This window comes from Salmo trutta, chromosome 29 (genome assembly GCF_901001165.1).
Source record: "Salmo trutta chromosome 29, fSalTru1.1, whole genome shotgun sequence".
Taxonomy (NCBI): Eukaryota; Metazoa; Chordata; class Actinopteri; order Salmoniformes; family Salmonidae; genus Salmo; species Salmo trutta.
The window spans coordinates 38671278-38697704 of NC_042985.1; the positions used below are offsets into that span (position 1 = coordinate 38671278).

The 26427-nt window shown below is 45.4% G+C and overlaps 1 protein-coding gene across 6 annotated transcripts in view; it reads right to left on the minus strand.

Annotated features, from left to right (window-relative positions):
* LOC115167589 (LARGE xylosyl- and glucuronyltransferase 2) overlaps positions 1–26427 on the minus strand; it is a 238894-nt gene that overhangs the window by 9871 nt on the left and 202596 nt on the right. For all 6 annotated transcript variants that reach the window (XM_029722163.1, XM_029722161.1, XM_029722162.1 and 3 more), the window contains 8 exons: positions 12315–12516; positions 4145–4437; positions 3803–3885; positions 3390–3513; positions 2003–2174; positions 1573–1790; positions 602–727; positions 200–355 (listed from right to left, as the gene is read on the minus strand). In XM_029722163.1, coding sequence (XP_029578023.1) covers positions 200–355; positions 602–727; positions 1573–1790; positions 2003–2174; positions 3390–3513; positions 3803–3885; positions 4145–4437; positions 12315–12414 — 1272 coding nt within the window. In that variant the 5' untranslated portion in view covers positions 12415–12516. The remainder of the gene's footprint in view (positions 1–199; positions 356–601; positions 728–1572; positions 1791–2002; positions 2175–3389; positions 3514–3802; positions 3886–4144; positions 4438–12314; positions 12517–26427) is intronic.

Consider the following 26427-nt stretch of genomic DNA (forward strand, 5'->3'; position numbering starts at 1 on the left):
CGGTCGGTCACATATGTCAATCATTATTTGCATATGTTGGTAACCCTTTGTATAAAAGTGCTAACGCACTCGAAGCCAGTGTTTGGAGGATATATTGGAACGGTTTGCCGCAACACCCATGCCAATATACCCTCCAAACACCGGCTTCAAGGGCATTATCACGTAATTATGGTTAAAGTTATGGTAATGTTCTACTCACCCGAACGCTCTCTGAGGTGGCCTGGCTGGGGCAGCCAAACAGCTCTCGTCTCAGTAGGTTCCCATCGTACTCAAGGAAGGTAAGGTAGAGGTTCCTGAAGAACTCCACATGCTTGTTCTTCACACGAAGTTTCTTAGGAGAGTTCCAATGGATCACCTGACACGGGACATGAACATATTACAGTACCATGGTGACCAGTAGCCAGATGACTAGATGCAGTACATTCATAAGGAAAGAATTGAGGGATTTTGCTATAGTGTGTGTGTGTGTGTGTGTGTGTGTGTGTGTGTGTGTGTGTGTGTGTGTGTGTGTGTGTGTGTGTGTGTGTGTGTGTGTGTGTGTGTGTGTGTGTGTGTGTGTGTGTGTGTGTGCGAGTGTGTGTATTTCACTGCATAGCCCTACCTTGAGGTCAGACACCTCTGTGTAGCACTGTTCGGAGCGTGTGTGGTCAGACAGCTGAACGTTCCAGAAGCAGGGCAGCTGATGCACTAGGACTGGGTTCTGCTTAATGAAAGCATTAAAGATGTCCTGCACACAAGATTACCCACTCACATTAAAGACCTGTGTAATACACTCCTAGAAAAAAGGGTTCCGAAAGGGTTCCAGGTTGAACTCTTTTGTGTTCCATGTACTGTAGAACACTTTGTGTAAAGGGTCCTACATGGAACTCAAAAGGGTTCCCCTATGGGGACAGCTGAAGAACCCTTTTAGTTTCTAGATAGCACATTTTTTTGTAAGAGTGTATTATACACACTCATTTTAACATTAAGATCATATAGAACTCTGGCACACAATAGTAAACATTCACATTGACACATCCGCCAAATGTTCATTAGAGATGTCCTACACACTTTACCATCTGCCTTATACACAGTATGCTTTGAGGCATAAGATTACCCTACTGTATATCATGGTTCCACAACCTTTTTTGCCAGGGGGTGGATTTATTTGGACCCCAACATTTTTAGATATATATTTTTTTATTGTTAGACATAAAAGACTGTAAAAACACCATGAAATCAGCTCCAAGTGATTTTTATTCAAGACATCTGTTCCCAAATATTCCCACGCATAATAGAGAGACACGTGGTCGAATACAAATGTGAGCAAGGTTTGAAATGATTATGTTTTAGTCAAACATATCTGTTTGGGCTTCTTGCGGTCAATTTGCGGTCTACAAATTATTTGTGAATATGTTCCGGCCCTCTGACAATTCCCTCAAGAAAAAAAAACATCCCTCTGCTGAATCTAGTTGATGATTCCTGCCCTATATTAACATATGTTATCTATGTAATGATCTAAAGACTATTTAATAATATTCTGAATAAAGATAATAGACTAGAATAGAATTTTATAAAATTGAATAAACAGACCTGGTCCGCCAGCGAGGTACTGAGCATGCTCATTAGCTCTCTCTCGGCGGTCAGCCTCCACATCTGCTCCCAGCCAATCCGTCGCAGCCTCTCCAGATAGAGCAGGATGACCCCAGTGTTGAAGCCTCGTCCCAGGGCGGGCCAGGGTTTGTGGTTCTTCCACAGGTTACCCAGGTACCAGTCACTCTGGTTCTCCACCAGACCTATCACCTGCTTGTCTGCAATCACAGCATCACCAATCATCATTTTTCCAGATTTTAAAATGCTAATTATCATTGGTAATGAGGTGGAGTCTTCAACATATAGACCGTTTTTGAACTACTAGATTATCAAATGGTATTTTTCTCCTCTAGGGATTTTAATCACTCAACCAATTAATTAATTATTCAATAAATCAACCAGAAATGTTTATGAAGGTCAAAGGTCGTACCAGTGAACTTCCTGAAGATGGCCCAGAGCTCAGCGATGTCGGTGGCGAAGGTGATGTCCGTATCCAGGACGATGACCTTTGTGAGGTCAGAGGGCAGCGCTTTGGTTAGGGTCAGCTTCATCAGGCCGTAGATACCGGAGTAGTGCTTGTTAGGTATCCATGACACCTCCGACTGGAAGAGAGGAGAAGATGGAGAGAGAAAGCAAGAGTGAGGTTGAAGAAATTTAGACCTCACAGAAAATGTTGATTTCAAAAGAAAAGGGAATATAAAGTTGCAAGGTATGAAAAAGAATGTAATTAGAAGCAACACCACTGTGGCTCTTTGTCAGGTGTGTAAGGGTATTCGCCTTCCTTTAAATAGCTAACTTGCGCAGACACCCATTTGTTTCCTAAGATCCCTTTAGTATAAAAGACCCTTTAAACCAGAGGTGAACCAATTGGAACATTACTACTGTTCACTCTATAGCATCAATCTTGAAAAATATCATCTGTTTTTATACCCAGGATACCCAATGAATACTGAAACATGCACAACATTTGGCATGTAATCTGGGCAACCATGTCTGATCATTAATTCCTCTTGATTCCGCAGAACGGGATCTGCATAAGTGAATCATTTGCAAATATAATCAGCTCAGAAGATGCAGTGTTTCCTTCTTCGTTTGAACTGAGTTAATGAAAGCTGAGTAGGTTGAGAAATTTGAGAGCACAAAGAGCTTTTGTTCCCGCTAAGCTTGTGGAGGCTGAGAGAGAATGTGATGATGGGGGGGGGGGGGGGGGGGGGCGAGAGACGGAGCCAAGTCATATTGCAGGTCGAGGCAGGTTGGTATGTGAGTAGAGAAACAATATGTTACTTTATGAACCCCTTATCAATAGCAAAGAGCCAAAGATAGACGCACACACCCGCCTGCCCACACACCCACCCACCCACCTACCCAAACACCCACAGAACAAGCACGCAACGCACACATACCACACACAAACACACACACACAATTTTTCGATTTACACGGACACATACTGACTGAGAGGAGAGGCGAGAGGAAAAGAAGGACTGAGGTGACGCATCACTGTTGTAAGAGTAGGGAAAGGGAGGAGAAGGAGGGAGTAAAGAGCATGTAGAACAAGGACAATTGAATGAGAGCAAGGACGGTCTCTGTGTCTACTGGATTTCTCTTTCTCCTGCCAACTGATTGTTTGGAAAGTGGTGGAATTCCCCTTTAATGTCAATGGTTGCTCACAGAGGGCAGACAAATTATTTCCTGAACACTGATTTAAAAGATAGAGCAGACACTCAGGCCCCTGAGGACCATAGGTGCATATCACTGAGCTAGAGCTCATCAAAAGAAAATACTGTAAAAGTGGGGGGGGGGGGGGGGGTATTTACCTTGAGTTCGTCTGCGTCGTAGAAGCTAACTTGTACAGACGGAACCATCCAGGACTGGAACAGAGAACTCAGGATCTGATTGGCTACTGCGTCTGTGATGAAGTGGAAATGGAGAGGGTTTCTCCTGAGAGAGAGGAAGAGAAAGAGAGAGATAGAAATACATATACCAAGAGCTACTCAAGTGCTTAATCTCTCTGATTAAGAAGGGCCTGACCTTCCCTAAAGTCACAACTTCCCATGAGTCCGATAATTAATTAATAAATAATTCTAATTTTTACAAGTGGTCTTTGAATTGACATCAGCCTTATTAGATTAGGATTCATCAAGTAGAATAAACAACTACTGTTGCTATATCAGGTGTAGCTGTAGCTATAGCAGTAGGTGTAGTTGTATGTGAAGCTCTGTTGTGTTACCTGTGGAACAGGATGGACTTGACCAGGGTGACCACATCTCTGCTGGCGTTGTGACCGGCACACACGCACGCTACATGGATCAGCTGCACAGAAGAGAGAGGACAGAATTAGCCACAAGCTATGCCATCAACACTGTTGGGAATATCGATTCCCTATGTTTACCTTTTAGCACCTACAGCCATATTATTTAACTATGTCTATGTTAGTTTATCCAAAACACACGAACACCACTGACAGTAGATCTGACATACCAACTTAACACCAATGACCAAACAGTGAAGCTAAACAAACACAGCTAAAAAAAACGAGCTGCGCTAAAGTACGTTTCTGATCCTGGCTCACCTCACACTTCAGTACGGTGGGCGAACGGGGACACTCGGTGTGATTGGCTCTCTCCTCTGCCGTGTTCTCCACATCCTCGGGCCCAGTGTCAGCGGATGCCCCCCATGCCGCATTGCCGTAGTTACCGCCGTCGGCGGGCTGGCCAGCCGTGCCCTGCAATTGGTTGAGCTGCAAGCGGATCTGCCTGTTCTCCTCCTCCATCTCGCGCACCCGCGACTCTAGAACTGCCCGCTCTAGAACCCGTGCCTCGGGGGTCTCTGACAGACAAGGGGACAGGAGGAGAGAACGCCCATCTGGAGAAGGGGGGGAAGGGGGAGGGACAAGAGAAATAGGATTAGGGTTGAATGAAGTCTTTCATTTCTAGAGTTGTATAACACATGAGGGAAGAAAGTGTTCACTTCACTTGCATTGTTGAAAAGATAGTATTTCGGCTTCTTTATCTCTCTCCCTCTCTTTCTTTCTCTCATCAACCCATCTCTGTCTGTTTGACACCCTGTCTGAGGAGCAGCTGGCCGACAGAGCTGAAATGTCACACCTTGTTCCTGGTTGCTTAGAGGAAGGTGGGTGAGAGATAGAAATACTGATATGTAGACAGTCAGACCCAACACTGACACAGATACTGTACAAGGACAGCCTTGTCCTCTAGTGTGGACACAGTAATTCACTGCTTCCTACGGCTATTCCGTAGAGCTGAAGGGAACAGACTGCACTATAACACCCCATCAGTCATCTTAGGTACAGTATGTCTGAGAGAGGATTTGCATGCACATTGTGTGTGTGTGTGTGTGTGTGTGTGTGTGTGTGTGTGTGTGTGTGTGTGTGTGTGTGTGTGTGTGTGTGTGTGTGTGTGTGGGTGTGTGTGTGGGTGTGTGTGTGTGTGTGTGTTTATTAATTAGGGCGCGCATCTTTAATTGGATTTAGGAGTGTATGACAGTATGTCCAGGGTCTATTGTTTTTGTTTACAACAGGATACTGACAATCATAAACAGACTGCCTAAGAACACTTAAGCACAGACATTCTCCGAAGAGCCTTGCTTGATTCTCAGAAGTCACAAAAGTAAGCGAAGCAATTCTAGGACAAAGAAATCTCAGAATCTCGAACAGCCTACAAGATTGTTAGTACAGATGCTGTATCTTAATTTGAGCCAGTTTCACACAGCAGGATTATAATCCTGCAGCAAGAGGAAATGCGAATTGTTAGGGACAGATCGAAATTTGGAAGGGTGGTTTGTTTTTTTATTGGGCACAGAGGAGGGTAGGGTGTTTTTTCCCTGGTTTACATTCGCTCTTTTGCAGGATTTATTATATAATTTATTCTATCCTAGCAACATTTCCTCATCTGCTTGCCTGCGCCTCCCTACAGTTCCTTCGGAAAGAACTCAGACCACTTGATTTTTTCCCACATTTTGTAACATTAAAGCCTTTTGCTAAAATGTATTAAATTGTTTTTTTCCCTCATCAATCTACACACAATACCCCATAATGACAAAGCTCATAAAAAAACATGAAATATTACATTTACATAAGTATTCAGACCCTTTACTCAGTACTTTGTATAAACATCTTTGGCAGCGATTACAGCCTCAAGTCTTCTTGGGTATGACACTACAAGCCTGGCACACCTGTATTTGGGGAGTTTCTCCCATTGTTCTATGCAGATCCTCTCAAGCTCTGTCAGGTTGGATGGGGAGCGTTGCTGCACAGCTGTTTTCAGGTCTCTCCAGAGATGTTGGATTGGGTTCAAGTCCGGGCTCTGGCTGGGCCACTCAAGGACATTCAGAGACTTTTCCCAAAGCCACTCATGCGTTGTCTTGGCTGTGTGCTTAGGGTTGTTGTCCTGTTGGAAGGTGAACCTTCGCCTCAATCTGAGGTCCTGAGCGCTCCGGAGTAGGTTTTCATCATAGATCTCTCTGTACTTGGCTCCGTTCATCTTTGTCTCGATCCTGACTAGTCTCCCAGTCCCTGCTGCTGAAAAACATCCCTACAGCATGATGCTGCCACCACCATGCTTCACCATAGGGATGGTGCCAGGTTTCCTCCAGATGTGAGGCTTGGCATTCAGGCCAAAAAGTTCAATCTTGGTTTCATCAGATAAGAGAATATTGTTTCTCATGGTCTGAGTCTTTAGGTGCATTTTGGCAAACTCCAAGCGGACTGTCATGTGCCTTTTACCGAGGAGTGGTTTCGGTCCGGCCACTCTACCATAAAGGCCTAATTGGGGGAGTGCTGCAGAGGTGGTTGTCCTTCTGGAAGGTTCTCCCATCTCCACAGAGGAACTCTGGAGGTCTGTCAGAGTGACCATTGGGTTCTTGGTCACCTCCCTGACCAAGGCCCTTCTCCCCGATTGCTCAGTTTGGCTGGGCGGCCAGCTCTAGGAAGAGTCTTAGTGGTTCCAAACTTCTTCCCTTTAAGAATGATGGAGGCCACTGTGATCTTGGGGACCTTCAATGCTGCAGAAATGTTTTGGTACCCTTCCCCAGATCTGTGCCTCGACACAATCCTGTCTCGGAGCTCTACGGACAATTCCTTCAACCTCTTGGCTTGGTTTTTGCTCTGACATGCACTGTCAACAGTGGGACCTTATATAGACAGGTGTGTGCCTTTCCAAATCATGTTTAGTCTATTTACATTTACCATAGGTGGACTCCAATCAAGTTGTAAAAACATCTCAAGGATGATCAATGGAAACAGGATGCACCTGAGCTCAATCTCGAGTCTCATAGCAAAGGGTCTGAATACTATGTAATTAAGGTATCTGTTTTTTGTTTTAAATACATTAGAAATTTTTTTTTTGCTTTGTCATTATGCTGTATTGTGTGTAGATTGCTAAATACCTTGTTTTATTTAATCAATTTTAGAATATGGCTGTAAGGTAACGAAACGTTAAAAAAAGTATGCAGCTTTGAATGTAAAAATATGTATGCAACTTTGAATGCTTTTATGTGTGGCATGACAGCCAGTTAGCCTATTGCAGACCTTGACAAATGGTGCACCTACCACTGGTGTCACTATGAATGGTGGATAGAGGGCAGGATAGACTGGTAGACTACATTGAGTAAACCAAACATTAGGAATAAATTCCTAATATTGAGAGTTTTTAAGGTCTAGAAAAGCACAGTAGCAGACCATCCTGGCTGTATTTTTTCTTCTGATACTGAGATGTGCTGTCTGTTGCAGATAATTATTCTTCCAAGTCGTCCTATAGTAATGTGGCCATATACAACTGTATGCTCTCGGCAGGCCCAGCTATTCAGGAAAGCTTAACGCACGCTCTGCTTCCTCTCCAATCCAAGCGGCCTTTCCTTGTGCACCTAGAACCTAACGCTTCAATAATGCCTAAATATTGACTTTTAAAATGTTTTACCTTTCATACATGCTACTTCAAAAGTCTACTGTAGGCATGCGCAAGTTTATCCTAATTCTGGCATCATTGTCACGGTTGTTGTTGGTAAAGGAGGACCAAAATGCAGCAGGTATGTGTATGCTCATCTTGACGTTAAATAAATTCAAAATGAACACCAAAATAACAAAAGAACGAACGATCAACAAAACAGTCTGGCAAGGCACAAGGCTAAACACAGAACAATCTCCCACAAATGACAAACAAAAACACACCCTAATATATGGGACTCTCAATCAAGGCAAATAGACAACACCTGCCTTCAACTGAGAGTCCCAACCCCAATTAACCAAACATAGAAACAGACTCACTAGACTAAACATAGAATACATGAATATCAAACAGTGCCCAAACACCCCGGAATACTTAAATCAAATGCCCCTTCAACAAACACACCACCCCGAACCACATAAAACGAATACCCTCTGCCACGTCCTGACCAAACTACAATAACAATTAACCCTTATACTGGCCAGGACGTGACAGTACCCCCCCCCCTAAAGGTGCTAACCCCGGAAGCACCTCAAGAATAACAAAACCCCAAACAACAACAACAAAATCCCCCTAAACTAAAGGGAGGGAAGGGAGGGTGGCTGCCGTCACCGACGGCACTTGTGCTACACCCCCCCTCCCCAACCCACCTATGCAGGTGGTGGTTCAGGCTCCGGCCTATTGTCCTCCAGAGTGCCGACCGACCCGATCAGCCTCGGACCGTAGGCAGACTCCCCCTGCTCCGGATCATGGGCAGACCTCCACCTCTCCACCTTGTATGCAGACTCAGCAATTAAACAGTTAATCTCTTTAAGTTCTGAATTGTCAGGCTTACTCAGTTCAAGGTTGCTGCTAGACTCCCTTGGGCTTTGGTCATCGGCAGACTCTGGGCAGATGGGCCACTCTGGCTGATCCTGGCCGCTGGGGCAGTCTGGCAGCTCCGGGCAGTCTGGCCACTCTGGCAGCCTGGCCGCTCTGGCAGCTCCGGGCAGCCTGGCCGCTCTGGCAGCTCCGGGCAGCCAGGCCGCTCCGGGCAGCCTGGCCGCTCTGGCAGCTCCGGGCAGCCTGGACGCTCTGGCAGCTCCGGGCAGCCTGGACGCTCTGGCAGCTCCGGGCAGCCTGGCCGCTCTGGCAGCTCCGGGCAGCCTGGCCGCTCTGGCATCTCCGGGCAGCCTGGCCGCTCTGGCGACTCCGGGCGGCTCTGGCGTCTCCTGACTGACGGGCGGCTCGGGCGACTCCTGACTGACGGCGGCTCGGGCGACTCCTGACTGACGGGCGGCTCGGGCGACTCCTGACTGACGGGCGGCTCGGGCGACTCCTGACTGACGGGCGGCTCGGGCGACTCCTGACTGACGGGCGGCTCGGGCGACTCCTGACTGACGGGCGGCTCGGGCGACTCCTGACTGACGGGCGGCTCGGGCGACTCCTGACTGACGGGCGGCTCGGGCGACTCCTGACTGACGGGCGGCTCGGGCGACTCCTGACTGACGGGCGGCTCAAGAGTCGCCCGAGCCGCCCGTCAGTCAGGAGTCGCCCGAGCCGCCCGTCAGTCAGGAGTCGCCCGAGCCGCCCGTCAGTGCTCGTACAGGGCGGACTGGGCTGTGCAGGGGCCTGATGGTTGCCGTGCGTAGAGCGGGAGTTGGGTAGCCTGGTCCTAGGAGGCGTACCGGTGACCAGATGCGCTGCGCAGGCATCCTCCTACCAGGCTGGATGCCCGCTCTAGCACGGCACCTGCGAGGGGCTGGAATAACGCGCACCGGACTGTGCGTGCGTATGGGTCAGATAGTGCGCTCTTCAGCGAAACATGGCGCCCTCCACCTCATACGCTCCTCCATATAACCACGGGTAGCTGGCTTCTGGCTCTTCCTTGGCCTAGCCAAACTACCCGTGTGCCCCCCCAAAAAAATGTATTGGGGGTGCCTCTCGTGCTTCTCCCTCAGCGCTTCCAAGGCCTCGTACCTCCGCCTCTCTGCCTTGGCTGCCTCAATTTCCTCCCGTGGGCGACGGTACTCCCCAGCCTGGTGCCAAGGTCCAGCCCCGTCCAGAACTTCCTCCCAGGTCCATTTCTACTGCCAGTCCAACTCGAAATCCCTTTGCTCCTTCCTCTGCTGCTTGGTCCTTTGGTGGTGGGAGATTCTGTCACGGTTGTCGTTGGTAAAGGAGGACCAAAATGCAGCAGGTATGTGTATGCTCATCTTGACGTTTAATACATTCAAAATGAACACCAAAATAACAAAAGAACGAACGATCAACAAAACAGTCTGGCAAGGCACAAGGCTAAACACAGAACAATCTCCTACAAATGACAAACACAAACACACCCTAATATATGGGACTCTCAATCAAAGGCAAATAGACAACACCTGCCTTCAACTGAGAGTCCCAACCCCAATTAACCAAACATAGAAACAGACTCACTAGACTAAACATAGAATACATGAATATCAAACAGTGCCCAAACACCCCGGAATACTTAAATCAAATTCCCCTTCAACAAACACACCACCCCGAACCACATAAAACAAATACCCTCTGCCACGTCCTGACCAAACTACAATACTAATTAACCCTTATACTGGCCAGGACGTGACAATCATATCAACCAGGTTTCCATTCAACATTTTTATGCGAGTAAAGTGCGTTGGATAAAGATTGTCACGGCATCATGGGAAAGCATGCAGTTTATTAGGCTACAAATGAAATAAGTTTTGATGAACTTCACAGGGTGGTGAAAGTGCATGGTGATGAATACCAGAGTGGGCACATTTGCTATACCAACGCAATATTATTTGAGACAAAACCATAAGTAGGCCTAGAGTTTAAAATGCGATGGAACCCCATTTACCTTGTTTTGTTTTTTTGGTACACGGGAATTTAACCTCAAAAGTCATTTTTATGTAGACAACGTTTTTACGCAACAAGTCAATTTGATGGAAACAACTCTGATGGGAAAATGCGCATATAGTTTTGATGCAAATTATTTAATATGCACATTGAAAATCTGTCACCAAGTGGTCAAAATCCTTGCTATAGAGATACCCTAAAGATTCTGGCAAGTGTGCTAGTCCAGTGGTTCACCAGAAGCCCCAAACATCTAAAGAATAAGCTACAGACCAAGCCAAAATAAGCTTGTTAGAATTGTACTTAAACACCCCCCCCCCTCATACTCATCTAGAGGTCGAGCATGTTTTTGTCTGTGTCTCTGTAATGTGTCTCTATCTATGTAATTGTATATGTATCTATGCAAGAAAATTGGGACCACAATGGAAATAAGTCTGACTTTATTGTGCAATCCCAGGCATTTAAAAACATTGTTGTACTGTATGTGTATATGAATATTTTTTTACTGAATCAATCAAATCAATCAATCCAAACTGCGCAGCGCAGTATTTGATTAATGGAAAGAGACATCTGTTACAAAACAGCCATTTTTTTTAGGACATTCGGTGATTGTCAAGCCAAGCCTTTGACACTGGGTAGGCCTATGAAGGTATGGAGGGATGCATTTTCTGTTTGTCGAGATTGACATCTATTTATTGCGGTGTTGAAAATGCAGACCATGATATTGAAGTGCCCGAAGTCGGTATGCTTTGTTTATTGGTTGTGGAGTGCATTGGCACAAAAACTTGTTCGTGAAAAATGCATTGCAAATATTTTATATAATTATATGAAAATCTGATTTCCCCCTAGCTGATCATTGTCTGCAGCAGGCTCTGATTGTAGTGTTACTCTTCAGCTCCACTGTATGCTTTGCGTTGCTTTGCCATCAGTGTCACGTCAGTGTGAAGTTTTACCTGCTACACAGAGTTCGTTGTTTTGAGAGAGGATCAAAGTCTTTATTCTATTTTGCCTACTGCCCCATATCATTCATAGATTATGCGTAAGTACAATAGCTTTGGTCCAGTTTTTCACAAGTACTCACTAAATTGTTGTCTGGTGGTTGTACAAAATGATCCTCTAATTTCGCAAGCTGCTTTTGAACCTAGCTAGTCAACGTAACTAGCTAGTAGTAGTAGAAGTAGCTCCTTGACTAAAATAACCGGTGGTGTATAGTCGAGGCCATATGCAACCAACATCTACATCATTTGTCATTATTTCAATTCACAAGATAGAATGAACGTTTGAAGTCAGCCATCGAGAATTGAACCCCTGATTTCTTGAGCTTGGACGCTGACATTGGACGTGACACATCGCGAGCACAACACGGGCAGTGAAGCAGCTTTCATTGATTTCAAAGGAAGCATTTCCTCAATGGCAGATGGCAGTGCCGAACACGCAATGGCTATAGTGTAGCAGGGCCGTAATGAAACAGGCAGAGAGAGTGAGTTTGTCTGTGGTGGTCGGCGAACCCTCAACCTTCTCGCCCGTAGCCCTGTATGACATCGACTGTGCCACATAAGGCACAAAGGGGCAAAGTTGAGGGGCAAAGTCGATATCCAAGTTGATAAACAAAGGGTAGTTACAGTTATTGATATTTGAGGTCGTAAACATTATTTTGAGTTCATTTCCGTTAGGGCAAATCAAGTCAGACATCTTAAAATGGAAATTACAAACTTTAGAAGCCATTTTAAACCTTGAATGCACTACAAGTTTGCATTTCCAGATTCCTGCAACAACAGGATGATCAAATTAAGATACGGCGTCTGTATACCGTTTTAATCTGTTTTTAAAGTTGTTACAGTACATGCATACATGTTTCCCATTCCTTCCTACTGCAGTTCAATGGAAAAGTAGTTTCGGTCAGTCATGTAACCATGGCGACAGGCAGGTACTACTTACTCTCCAGGTTCCCAGCCAGCAGGTAGAGCCAGGTGAGCAGGATGACGGCAGTCAGAGATGCCACTAGCAGCTTCAGACGACCTCGAAATGGCAGGTGCATGATGGGACGGCCGGGTGGGGGCGGGGGTGGGAGGTGATGGGTCAGGGGTCAGGGCTCAGGTGGGGCTCAGTCGCTCATCTGCTTCCTGCTGCATCCTCTCATCTGGAGGGAGAGATGAGGAGAAAGAGAGGAGGAGATAGAAGGTTAGTATGATGCTATCACAAAATGCTTTAGTGGCATAACAGTGCAGTTTATATTTAAGCAAAGCAGAATATAGGACACGGAAATGTCATGGGCACAATTAAAATATGTAATCTCACAACACAAATACAAGCACACACACGAATGCAGAAACCCACACGCACGCATGCACGCACGCACACACGTGAACGCAAGCAAGCACTCACGCACATACACACACCCACACACAGTTTATTCACAGCCAGGTTCACAGCAGGGTACTGTGCACAATTGGCAATAAGTGCGGGAAGACTCTCTCATTCTCTTTCTCCATTTCCTTCCCTCTCTCTCTACCTCCCTCTATCTATAAGGGCTATAAGAGTTCCAGGTCCTCTCTTTGTTTTATGATGAGCTTAATTAATCACGTTTCACCTTAATTAGATGCAGGCCTGAAGGAAACAAGATCGGATGTAGCTGCCAATGAAAAAAGAGAATTAAAAAAATATTTGGGAGTTTATGAAAAGAAGTGTCTGGCCTTTGCTTTGTTGTTGTGAAAACTCTGGTGAGCGAGAGAGGAGAGGGAGGAAAAACTGGGATGGGTGGACAGTATAGGGGTGAGATTAAACTGAATTCGCTACTTGACCCAGGTTTTTATGCAGGTTGACGTTTATTGGGATGAGTCTTGTCCTGGAGGCAGAACTGTGCAATTTCCGCTAAATGGGTAAGCTTCAAAGTCAAAATTAGCAATATTGTAAAAATTCATGAAAACAAAAATGGGATTTTTGGTCTTAATTTAAGGTTAGGGTTAGGCATTAATGTTTACGGTGTGGTTAAGGTTTAAAATCAGATTTTATGACTATCAGCTAGCGACCACTCTGCAGAACTGACTCCAGCATAAGATTCATGACAAAAAACGCTAACCTGTGAATTTTATCTACTTGACACGCGCACACACACTCAAGACTGTCAAATGAACATCCTGCCCTTCAGTGTGCGACTTTACTTAACAAAAACACAGATGCTTAGCTTGGTTGCTCGAGGTGTGTGTGTGTTTGCTCAAGGGCTCTCATTCCAATGGATTCTCGTCACCCTGTTCAACTATCATCTTGACACTGCACTTATAGCTAGCAGACTCTAAAACAACAAGGACAAAGAGCACTGCTGAGAGAGAGAGAGAGAGAGAGAGAGACAAGCAACAATACCACAATATACTGGAGAGAAACTTCAACATGTGCAGTCTATTAACCAAACGTATAATTCAATAGACAATGATATTAGTAACATTAATAACACAACAACCAAAGCCATTGCTGGGTCACAGTCAGAGTAAGTGACGGCTGTTGAGAGACTTTGTACATTGGATAGGGAAAGAGAGCCAAGGCCTGCAGATACAGAAGAGAAAGGAGAGAGGTGATCAACCGATTCAGCCACCTCAACGAGCCCCTCTTCAGGACGGGGGTTGGCCACCCCTGCCTTAAAAGGATAGTTCAGCAATCACCTCAAATCTACAGTTGATTCAACTATAACATCAAAATACATTCATGTCTAATACCTCATACATTTCCTTGCTGTGCTTTTTTAAGCACAGTTACTGCTCTTTGCCTGCCAAAGTGCGGTAATAGTAAGTGTGATCCACCCAGTATTGAGGTTAGGCCCTGGAGCTACAACACCTGGTCAAGGTGAGATCAGGAAGGGGATTTTTTACAGAAAATCATGGCTGCATCGAGTGATAAATACTGTAAGACATCTGCTTTTTAATCTTTCATCAAATGTTTTCTCTTTTCTGTGTGTGTGTGTGTGTAAGTGCTGAAAATAAACCCATTCTGAAATGATTTACACCACAGTTGTAAGCCTCAACACTGAGGTCATATTTCGTATCTCTTTCTCTCTCTCTCCCTCCCTCTCTCCCTCTCCCTCCCTCTTGCCTAGAACATAAAATAATGTTATTACCGAGTTCCCATGCTTTTAAAACAAGGATTCCGTTCCGGAACAGCATGGATCACTCCCGTTACCGGTTTCCATTCTGTTCCTTGAAAAAGTGTTCTTTTACAGTTTTCGGCTCTATTCCCTGAACCGGTTCCAACCCTTGGTTTAAACCCTACCCCAAACCTTAACCCTTACCTTAACCATTTTGAATGAATGCCTAAACTTAACCGTCAAAATGTCTATGCTTATGGACAAAAGTCGAATACTGCAGTCAGACCATCAGATTTGGTTGGAAATAGAATGGAAACTAAACAGAACATAACAGAATACACTTCCTTCATTGTCTCCCAAAGTGGAAATGCTTAATGTGTTACAAAACAGCCAAAGTTTTCCATTCCACATTATTGTAGAGCATAGTTAATGGTGCCAAGGGAAACCTGCCGGTTCCTGTATTTCTAAGCATGGCTGTCAATCAAACATGGGTTCTGAGGAACATATAATAATGCAATTAAGAGCTGAAGCCATTGTGTCTCTATGTAAAGGCCTTTAGTGAAGAATGGTGGTGGCCGCATCATGCTGTGGGGATGTTTTTCCATCGGCAGGGACTGGGAAACTGGACAGAATTGAAGGAATGATGGATGGCGCTAAATACAGGGAAATCCTTGAGGGAAACCTGTTTCAGTCTTCCAGAGATTTGAGACTGGGACGGTTCACCTTCCAGCAGAACAATGACCCTAAGCATACTTCTAAAGCAACACTCGAGTGGTTTAAGGGGAAACATTTCAATGTCTTGGAATGGCCCAGTCAAAGCCCAGACCTCAATCCAATTGAGAATCTGTGGTATGTCTTAAAGATTGCTGTACACCAGCGGAACCCATCCAACTTGAAGGAGCTGGAGCAGTTTTGCCTTGAAGAATGGGGAAAAAAATCCCAGTGGCTAGATGTGCCAAGCTTATAGAGACATACCCCAAGAGACTTGAAGCTGTAATTGCTGCAAAAGGTGTCTCTACAAAGTATTGACTTTGAGGGGGGTGAATATTTATGCACGTTCAAATTTTCATTTTTTTGTCTTATTTCTTGTTTGTTTAAAAATAAAAAAATATTTTACATTTTTACATTTACATTTTACATTCAACAACTGAGACAAACTCCACAGACATGTGACATTTTACATTTTTACATTTTGCATCGTCAAAGTGGTTGGCATGTTGTGTAAATCAAATGATACAACCCCCCCAAAAAAATCTATTTTAATTCCAGGTTGTAAGGCAACAAAATAGGAAAAATGCCAAGGGGGGTGAATACTTGTGCAAGCCACTGTATAAATGTATAATTCTTGTGCAGTTTATATCTAGGCCTATAGGACACATTGAGGTTTGCATCTGGCATTAGTGCATAAACCTAAGCTTTAGGGCCTAACTTTACACCTGCCAAATAGCCTACAAGGCAATCCCCTAAAGCTTTTGGGAACAGGCAGAAAAAGTAGATCCACTGAGGCAAAAAGGACAATGTCAGAGTTGAAATCAATAACAGAAAAGCTGCTAAATGGAGAATTGAAAATAAAGAGTAGGGACGGGCCCTAAAATGTATGTTTTGGAAAGACGTTCCTGTAACAAAACCTACTTGAACGCAATTTCACTGTTGCCCCTTGTGGACAGTTTACACGTCATCGGCAGACATCCTCAGACATGGATGGACGTCGAATACTGACTTGTATCACAGGTGACCTGGCTGATTGATACACCCAAATGTAAATTTTGACTTGGGAACAGGAGTGGAGAAATATGATTTTTTCAGCATCTTGAGTGAATGCAAATGTGCAGTTAGGGACCATCTGTAGAGATGTTATCTTTATAAGCATTAAAAAAAATACTTATCACTGAAAATATGACCCTTTTTTTTGTCATTGCATTTCCTCCTAAACGTCTTTGCTCCACGAAGGAAGCAGAGATGACAGAGAACTTTAGCAATGTCAACTACACTGCAAAAGTAGAAAGTCTCAAAACACCATGATTGTGTAATGAAACCATGAAAACTAAGCTGAGATCTGGAGTTTGGAGTGTGCAAGTGTTTTAATGCACAGAATGTGTTTTAAACAGAAATGAAGTACTCTGAAACACCCAAAGTGGTTCTTCAACATTAATATGGGTGTTTTTAAGGGGTTTTAGTGCACATAAAAGGCAACATCAAAATACAAAAACTGTTTCTTATACAATCAATGGTGTATAGCTTAAATATTAATTGATGACATGGGCCTAAGGAGAATATTTGTTGTGGAATTCCACCTTTCTTTTTTCAATGCTTTACTAAGGCAGATGAGAAACAGGTGGGCATTAAAATGGTACATTTCATTGGAATTTCACCCACTCAACCACACTGTAAGAAATTATTCTGGGGTTAATTGAAATGAACTCAAATAAACAACCAACATATAAACTCAGCAAAAAAAGAAATATCCTCTCACTGTCAACTGCGTTTATTTTCAGCAAACTTAACATGTGTAAATATTTGTATGAACATAACACGATTCAACAACTGAGACATAAACTCCACAGACATGTGACTAACAGAAATTGAATAATGTGTCCCTGAACAAAGGGAAGGGGGGGGGGGATCAAAATCAAAAGTAACAGTCAGTATCTGGTGTGGCCACCAGCTGCATTAAGTACTGCAGTGCATCTCCTCCTCATGGACTGCACCAGATTTGCCAGTTCTTGCTGTGAGATGTTACCCCACTCTTCCACCAAGGCACCTGCAAGTTCATGGACATTTCTAGGGGGAATGGCCCTAGCCCTCGCCTTCCAGTCCAACAGGTCCCAGACGTGCTCAATGGGATTGAGATCCGGGCTCTTTGCTGGCCATGGCAGAACACTGACATTCCTGTCTTGCAGGAAATCACGCACAGAACGAGCAGTATGGCTGGTGGCATTGTCATGCTGGAGGGTCATGTCAGGATGAGCCTGCAGGAAGGGTACCACCCACATGAGGGAGGAGGATGTCTTCCCTGTAACGCACAGCGTTGAGATTGCCTGCAATGACAACAAGCTCAGTCCGATGATGCTGTGACACACCTCCGCAGACCATGACGGACCCTCCACTTCACTCCACGGATCCCGCTCCAGAGTACAGGCCTCGGTGTAACGCTCATTCCTTCAACAATAAACGTGAATCCGACCATCACCCCTCGTGAGACAAAACCGTGACTCGTCAGTGGAAGAGCACTTTTTGCCAGTCCTGTCTAGTCCAGCGACAATTGGTTTGTGTCCATAGGCAACGTTGTTGCCGGTGATGTCTGGTGAGGACCTGCCTTACAACAGGCCTACAAGCCCTCAGTCCAGCCTCTCTCAGCCTATTGCAGACAGTCTGAGCACTGATGGAGGGATTGTGCGTTCCTGGTGTATCTAGGGCAGTTTTTGTTGCCATCCTGTACCTGTCCCGCAGGTGTGATGTTCGAATGTACCGATCCTGTGCAGGTGTTGTTACATGTGGTCTGCCACTGCGAATTACGATCAGCTGTCCGTCCTGTCTCCCTAATGTCCTGTCTTAGGCGTCTCACAGTACGGACATTGCAATTTATTGCCCTGGCCACATCTGCAGTCCTCATGCCTCCTTGCAGCACGCCTAAGGCACGTTCACGCGATGAGCAGGGACCCTGGATCATCTTTCTTTTGGTGTTTTTCAGAGTCATTAGAAAGGCCTCTTTACTGTCCTAAGTTTTCACAACTGTGACCTTCATTGCCTACCGTCTGTAAGCTGTTAGTGTCTTAACGACCGTTCCACAGGTGCATATTCATTAATTGTTTATGGTTCATTGAACAAGCATGGGAAACCATTTACAATGAAGATCTGTGAAGTTATTTGGATTTTTACGAATTATCTTTGAAAGACAGGGTCAGGAAAAAGGGACGTTTCTTTTTTTTGCTGAGTTTACTTCATTAAAATGAATGCAAGTCGTGTAGAGCCTGTGGTCCAGCAATAACGGACACAGCTTAGAAACGCCACACCTCTATCCACCGAAGACTGGGGTTAAATTCCCCTCTCCAACCCTTCGATCCCGGGCTGTATCACATCCGGCCATGATCGGGAGTCCCATAGGGTGACGCACAATTGGCTCAGCGTTATCATTGTAAATAAGAATTTGTTCTTAAAACTGACTTGCCTCATTAAATAAAGGTTAAATATATATATTTTTTAAATAAACATTCTGGTGAGCAAGAGTTTATTTAGTCTTTTACGGCAACATATAATGACAGAAGCAAAGCTGCACGTATCTAAATATAGTCAAGTTGACTATCAAATAGCCTACCAAAATGTCTGAAATTCTAAGCAGAAACATATTTAAATTAGACAAAAAAACAATCCTGCACCCCCTGTTAAAAAATCATTCCGCCTTCCCTGACTGTAGCCTAGGATCAGGTGCGGGCCTCCGATTTTCACTTTTATCACATATAGTCGGGTGGTTGTGGATGGGTTATTAGCAATTTCAGGCGGGTGAACAACCACCAGCATGTGTGTGAATGTGTGTGTTAGTGTTTGGTTGGCTGACTGTGTGTGTGTGTCCTCATGTATTGTTGTTGCAACCTCCCTAGATCACTTCTGTTCATTTCAAATCAGGCTTTATGTCGCTTGGGGCAATATACGGTAATGGAGTCTGGTCAGGCGTGTATCAGGGAGATGACAGAGAGATGCAGCACACACACACACACACACACACACACACACACACACACACACACACACACACACACACACACACACAGACACACACAGACACACACACACACTCATTTCTCTCTTCTGCATTTTTCTCAGAGCAGGGTAAGAAAGCCAATTATCACCACGGTCAATAATCTGTGCTCACATGATGGTTCACACACTTCACAGTAACAGCAGGGAGTTTTCACATGAAACTACAATTTAGACAGTTAGAGCTGCAGCAGATGAGATATGAGCAGCAGAGTCTGACTGCTATCATAAGAGAAGCAAATCAAATCAAAGTTGATTGATTTGCAGATGATATCGCAGGTGCAGCGAAATGCTTGTGTTTTTAACTCCAACAGTGCAGTAATACCTAGCAATAATAATACAACATTTCAAAAATACATGCATAATTGAGAAAAATTAAGAAATATCAGAACGAGCAATGTCAGAGACAGGAAAATAAATATATATGTACATATAATAGAGTCGGCATTTGGAAAGTATCCCTCCCCCTTGACTTTTTCCAAATTTTGTTACGTTACAGCCTTATTCTAAAATGGATTACATACAACATTTTCCTGATCAACCTACACACAACACCTCATAATGACAAAGCGAAAACAGGTTTAGTCATTTTTGCAAAGTTATTAAAAAAATTTAAATAAATATTTACATAAGTATTCAGACCCTTCGCTATGAGACTCGAAATTGAGCTCAGGTGCATCCTGTTTTTATTGATCATCCTTGAGATGTTTCTACAACTTGATTGAAGTCCAACTGTGGTAAACTGAATTGATTAGACATGATTTGGAAAGGCACACAACTGTCTATATAAGGTCTGACAGTTGACAGTGCATTAAGGAGCAAATACTAAGCAATGGGGTCGAAAGAATTGTCTGTAGAGCTTCGAGACAGGATTGTGTCGAGGCACAGATCTGGGGAAGGGTAACAAAAAATGTCTGCAGCATTGAAGAGCAGTGGCCTCCATCATTCTTAAAACGGAAGAAGTATGGAACCACCAAGAGTCTTCCTAGAACTGGCCGCCCAGCTGAGCAATCGGGGGAGAAAGGCCTTGGTCTGATGAAACCAAGATTGAACTCTTTGGGCTGAATGCCAAGCGTCACGTCTGGAGGAAACCTGGCACCATCCCTACAGTAAAGCATAGTGGTTTGCAGCATCATGCTATGGGGATGTTTTTCAGCGGCAGGAAATGGGAGACTAGTCAGGGTCGAGGGAAAGATGAACGGAGCAAAGTACAGAGAAACCTGTTCCAGAGTGCTCAGGACCTCAGACAATGCAGGAGTGGCTTTGGGACAAGTCTCTGAATGTCCTTGAGTGGCCCAGCCAGAGCCTGGACTTGAACCCGATCTAACATCTCTGGATAGACCTGAAAACAGCTGTGCAGCGACGCTCCCCATCCAACCTGACAGAGCTTGAGAGGATCTGCAGAGAAGAATGGGACTCCTCAAATACAGGTGTGCCAAGAAGAATAGGCTGTAATCACTGCCAAAGGTGCTTCAACAAATAACTGAATAAAGGGTCTAAATACTTATGTTAATGTCATATTTCAGTTTTTGATTTTTAATACATTTGCAAAAATTTCTAAAAACCTGCTCTACTTTGTCATTATGGGGTATTTTGTGTATATTGATGAGGTGAAAAAACAAATGAATCTATTTTAAAATAAGACTAACATAACAATGTGGGAAAAGTCAAGGGGTCTGAATACTTTTCGATTGCACTGTATAAGGAAGATTCTCTATGTATGTATGAATTAATATATGAGAGAGAGAGAGAGAGATATACTTTTCTTTCTTTAACTGAAACTTTCTCATTTCATTTAAAATATATCCTGTACTGCATACATGTACCATACTCACCTTTCCATCTACCACATGATACAAACCAACATCACAATACCCAAAAACAATACCCACTTCTACAACCGTATATCCAAAACATCTTCCCCAGCTATACAGACAGCCCCTCCAACACACCATATCTCCTGAAACATCTCCACACTTTTTATCAATCTATAGTATTCAAATTCTTCCCTAAGGCACGCAGAGACCATCCCCATTAAATAGTAAAGGGTCTGTTATCCCCCCACCTTTGACCCTGTTCCTCCTTGTTAGCCAAATAACCAACTTTGCTTGAGCAAACAGAAAATTCAACAAAACACATATGGCCTTCTCCTTAATCGAATACCTGTATCCCATTATAAACATCCCAACAGTAAACACCACCCCCAACCTCTCACACAGACATTCCAACAGAGACATTAATGGCATTAACCTGGTGCACACAGAAAACACATGAATCACAGTTTCTTTCATTACACAGAAAGGACTCCCCTGCCCGATTCCCGGTTCAACCCGTGCCAACCAGATGTTAGTGGCCAAGGCTCCATGAAGAACCCTCCACTGGAGGTCCCCTGACCTCTTTGGTACTGGGGGTTTGTAGAGCCCCCTCCATCTAACACCCACCACACTCTCCGCCACACATATCCCCTGCCACTGATGTGTCTTCACTCCTGTTAGGCTCCTAATGTTCCTAACCTTACCACGGAGGTTGTAGAGGGCTTAAAATCTAACAAGTCCTCCAGACCCCCTTGTCAGTCTCCAGTCTCTGCCGTCACCTGCAGTGGCGGAAACATTGGTGGCCCCTCCCCCTTTGGCAGCTCAAACAACCCCCTTACCGGCTCAGACAGTGCCTCCTGGACCTCCTCCAGGAATCTCTCCAGCAGCCTAAGAGATGTTATTCCTGTTTGTTGTGCCAAGACTTCCGGGGTTTTCCATCCCTCCTCTCCCAGCAGTCTCAGGTCACCCAGTCGTTGTAAACCTGCTGCCATCAGTTGCCTCTGCAGGGTGGCCGACTGAACCAATCTCAAAGGGATGGCTGGGATGTTGAAGATAGGCTCCTCCCACACCCACAGCCCAGGCTCCACACCCCCTTCTCGTGTGGCCTTAGCAGCTGCCAGGCCATCAGCACTGCAGAGTAAAAATCTGAGAGACCTGCTGTACTCAGCCTCTCCAGCTTCATGAGGAACAGCTGCCGGTCCAACCCTAATCTGCCAGCTCTCCTCAGTAGCGCGCATGCTGGTTCCCTCCAGCCAACATCAGTATGGTACAGCAGTCTCTGCACCGCCTTTAGCCGGAAAGCAGCCATCCTGCTCTCCAGTTCCACCAGGCCCTGTCCTCCTTCGTGGACAGTCATGTACAACACTGCCGCCCTCTGCCAGTGATGGCCTGACCAGAAAAAGTCCACCAGCTTGTGTTGCAGGTCTGCGAAGGTTGAGGACAGCCAGTTTATGCCACAGGGAAGATGCCACCAGGTTGTTGATTATCAGCACTCTCCCTCTATATGACACTTGGGACAGGAGCCACCTCCACCTGGCCAGTCTTGACACCACTGCCTGTGACAGCCCCTTCCAGTTCTTCCTGACCAACTTCTCCGAGCCCAGGTACACCCCCATCACTTTAAGCCATTCACAACCCCACTGCAAACTCCCTGGAAGCAGAAGGGACCTATCCCCCCATGCCCCACATAACAGAGCTTTGCTCTTGCCCCAGTTCACCTTAGCTGAAGAAGCTCCCTCGTACACCTTCAGGCAAAATAAGTCCTGTCCAATTATTCCCCTACATTTTTTATAAAACTCCACTGGGAGTCCATCGACCCCGGTGCACGACTGGGGGACATCTGGGTTACGGCCTCTGCCAGTTCATGGGACAACAGAGGAATGTCCATTTCATCCCTCTGTGCCAGATAGAGCTTAGGGAGTCCTGCAAACAAGACCTGAGCACACATAGGATCACACACTACTGCCCTATACAATTCAGTATAAAACTCCACAGTCCACTCCCACATCTCCCCACCACAGAGGTCACCCGCCCATCAGACAGCCGTAGACAATGCATACCCTTGGCTTCACCGCTCTGTCTTTCCAAACCAAAGAAGAAGGAGCTGGGAGCATCCATCTCCTTGAGCATGGAGAACCTAGCTCTTACAAGTGCTCCCTTTGCTTTAACCTGGAAAAAACTACCCAGGTCCCTACGTAATTCAGCTAAATTAGCCTGAAGGCCTACATTGCCTTGCCCCACCATCTCTACCTCCATCTCACTAATACAATGCTCTAGTTCCCCCAATACTCTCCTAGCCTCTGAGGATGAGAGAGCTGTGTACTGTTGACAGAAAACCCAAATTTGGATTTTCCCTACATCCCACCATTGACTCAGAGACTCATACTCCTCTCTTCGCTGCCCACCCCTTTCCCAAAAGGTCTGGTAACCTGAGCAAAAAGTGGCATCTTGTAAGAGCTTTACATTGAACTTTCAATAGGATGCCTGCCGGGGCCCTGGTGAAATAGACAGCCGAGCCATGGTTATGTGGTGATCCGAAAACCCCACCGGGAGAATGGTAGCGCCCAACAGCCTATTGCTCCGATTCCTAGACATGTAAAACCGATCAAGTCGTGCTGCACTCACCTTAGACCCAAAAACCTTCACCCATGTATACTGTCTTGTGTTGGGATTTTTAGTTCTCCAAACATCCACTAGGTCGAACTGATTAATGAGGTCCATTAACACTCCCACTGACACTGAATGAGGCTCTTCCCCATTTCTGTCTTTCGTAAAATCCATTGTACAGTTCCAGTCCCCTCCGACCACCAGCCTCTCCTCATGTGCTACCTGTGAGAGTTCCTGTCTAAAACTCCCAAATAGAACCCCCCTCTCTCTCCCTGTATTAGGCGCATACACATTTATGAAGACATAACCCATGTTGTTAATTTCTGCTTTAACAACAAGCAGCCTATCCCTACACACCTTTGAGGAGCACATTTTTACAGACAGACCCGGTGAAAAAAAGACTGCCACCCCTGCACTAAAATTTGTCCCATGGCTCAACACACTTGCCCCTTTCCACCAGAGCCCCCAATCGACTTCATTCAACACATCACTATGTGTCTCCTGCAGAAACAACACCTGTACTTTTTTGTTGCTGTACATATTCACCCAACACACTCCTCTTTCCCGCATCTCTGGCGCCATTTATATTGAGCGATCCCACCCGAAGAGTCTCCATAAGAAGTGGGAGAAAAGCCAGCAAAGAAAGAGACCAATAGCAAAGCTCAAAAAGCCCCAGTGTCAGAAAGATAATATTCATCTAAAGTGTCTGAAGGTAAACCTTACACACTGTTGTGACCCACTTCATCAACCTAAACCGTTTCCTGGGTGAGAGGACACCATGCCCCTCGTTTTTCATAGCATGTTGTACTGATCTTACAAACTTTCTCGGATCAGAAAAAAAGCCTCATGATTAACCTTTTTCCCCTTGGTCTCATTCAGGAACCTTGTCAGTTCTCTCAATGTGTACTTTGACCCCTCTGCTTGATTGGCTGTCAGCTCCAGGCCCATTGAAGAGGATTCTGAAAAAAATAACTCAGACACTTTCCTCCTCATCTCTATCTCCCATCCTGACCACCTGCCCTTCCTCTCTGGTCAGGGCATCCCCCACAGCAACAGGCAAAGTTTCCAGGGTGCCTTTAACCACACCCGTTTTCCTTTTCCACGTGACACCCTCCTCCTCCCCCCCCTAGTCTCTTACACTTCCCTACTATACTCTCCTCATCCACTAGCATAACCTGACTAGACCCAGCCTCATCTACACCACCCTCCATAGCATAACTAGGCCCAGCCTCAGCTACCCCACCATCTCTAGCCTGACTAGACCCAGCCTCCGTTACCCCACCATCTCTAGCCTGACTAGACCCAGCCTCCGCTCCCCCACCATCTCTAGCCTGACTAGACCCAGCCTCCGCTACACCACCATCCATAGCCTGACTAGACCCAGCCTCCGCTACCCCACCATCCATAGCCTGACTAGGCCCAGCCTCATGTACACCACCATCTCTTGCATGACTAGGCCCAGCCTCATCTACACCACCATCCCTGGCATGACTAGGCCCAGCCTCTGCTGTCTGCATCTCATTACCCCCTGCACGTTGACCTCGATTTCCCCCACTGGCACTTGTACCCTCACCTTGTCTACGGCCTTTATGTGGGCACGCAAAGCTCTTATGCACCAAATCCCCACACTCAAAACACCGTAGACTATCTGTGCTGGCAAATCCTGTATAGAGCCCCTCCCCATGCCTCACTTTAAAATGCACATTTAGCTGTTGCTCATTGTTATTCAGAAACATAAACACTTGCCTCCGGAACGAAGCAACATGCTTAACAGCATCTGCTTGAAAACCTGCCGACAGTACACGAAAACCGTTAGCAAACTTACCAAAACGACTCAGCTCTTTCCTGATTTGATCATCCGTAATAAACGGAGGCAAATTTGTAACTACCACTCTTGTCGAAGGGGTAGAGAGAGGTGAAATTGGCTCCAACACACCCCTTACAAATATTCCACTAGCAATTAGCCTACCAACCAAATTTGCTCTTTTCATGAACACAACCACAGCTTTGTTCATTCTAGAAGCAGAATGTATAAATTCAGCTTCTACCTGTTCACCGACCGCGAGCAGAACCTCCTCCACCTTAACTCCATTCTCAGGAACACACTTGAATCCATGCCGTATCGACAGCGTCTCCTCCGCGCTAGGCTGAGAAGCCATCGTGCACACCACACCTTCCAAACCCCAGGAAACTTACTCTGTCCTCTTCCACCCTAACTTTGAAAAAATTGTGGATACCGCTAAAACAAATATTGCATTAACCCTCCACCATAGAAAATAAAATTGATGAAACAAAAATAGAACTGTTTTGCCATAATGACCATCGTTATGTTTGGAGGGAAAAGGGGGAGGCTTGCAAACCCAAGAACACCATCCCAACCGTGAAGCACGGGGGTGGCAGCATCATGTTGTGGGTGTGCTTTCCTGCAGGAGGGACTGGTGCATTTCACAAAATAGATGGCATCATGAGGGAGGAAAATAATGTGGATATATTGAAGCAACATCTCAAGACATCAGTCAGGAAGATAAAGCTTGGTCGCAAATGGGTCTCCCAAATGAACAATACACCAAGCATACTTCCAACGTTGTGGCAAAATGGCTTAAGGACAACAAAGTCAAGGTATTGGAGTGGCCATCACAAAGCCCTGACCTCAATCCTATAGAACATTTGTGGGCAGAACTGAAAAAGCGTATGCGAGCAAGGAGGCCTACAAACCTGACTCAGTTACACCAGTCAGGAGGAATGGGCCAAAATTCACCCAACTTATTGTGGGAAGCTTGTGGAAGGCTACCTGAAACGT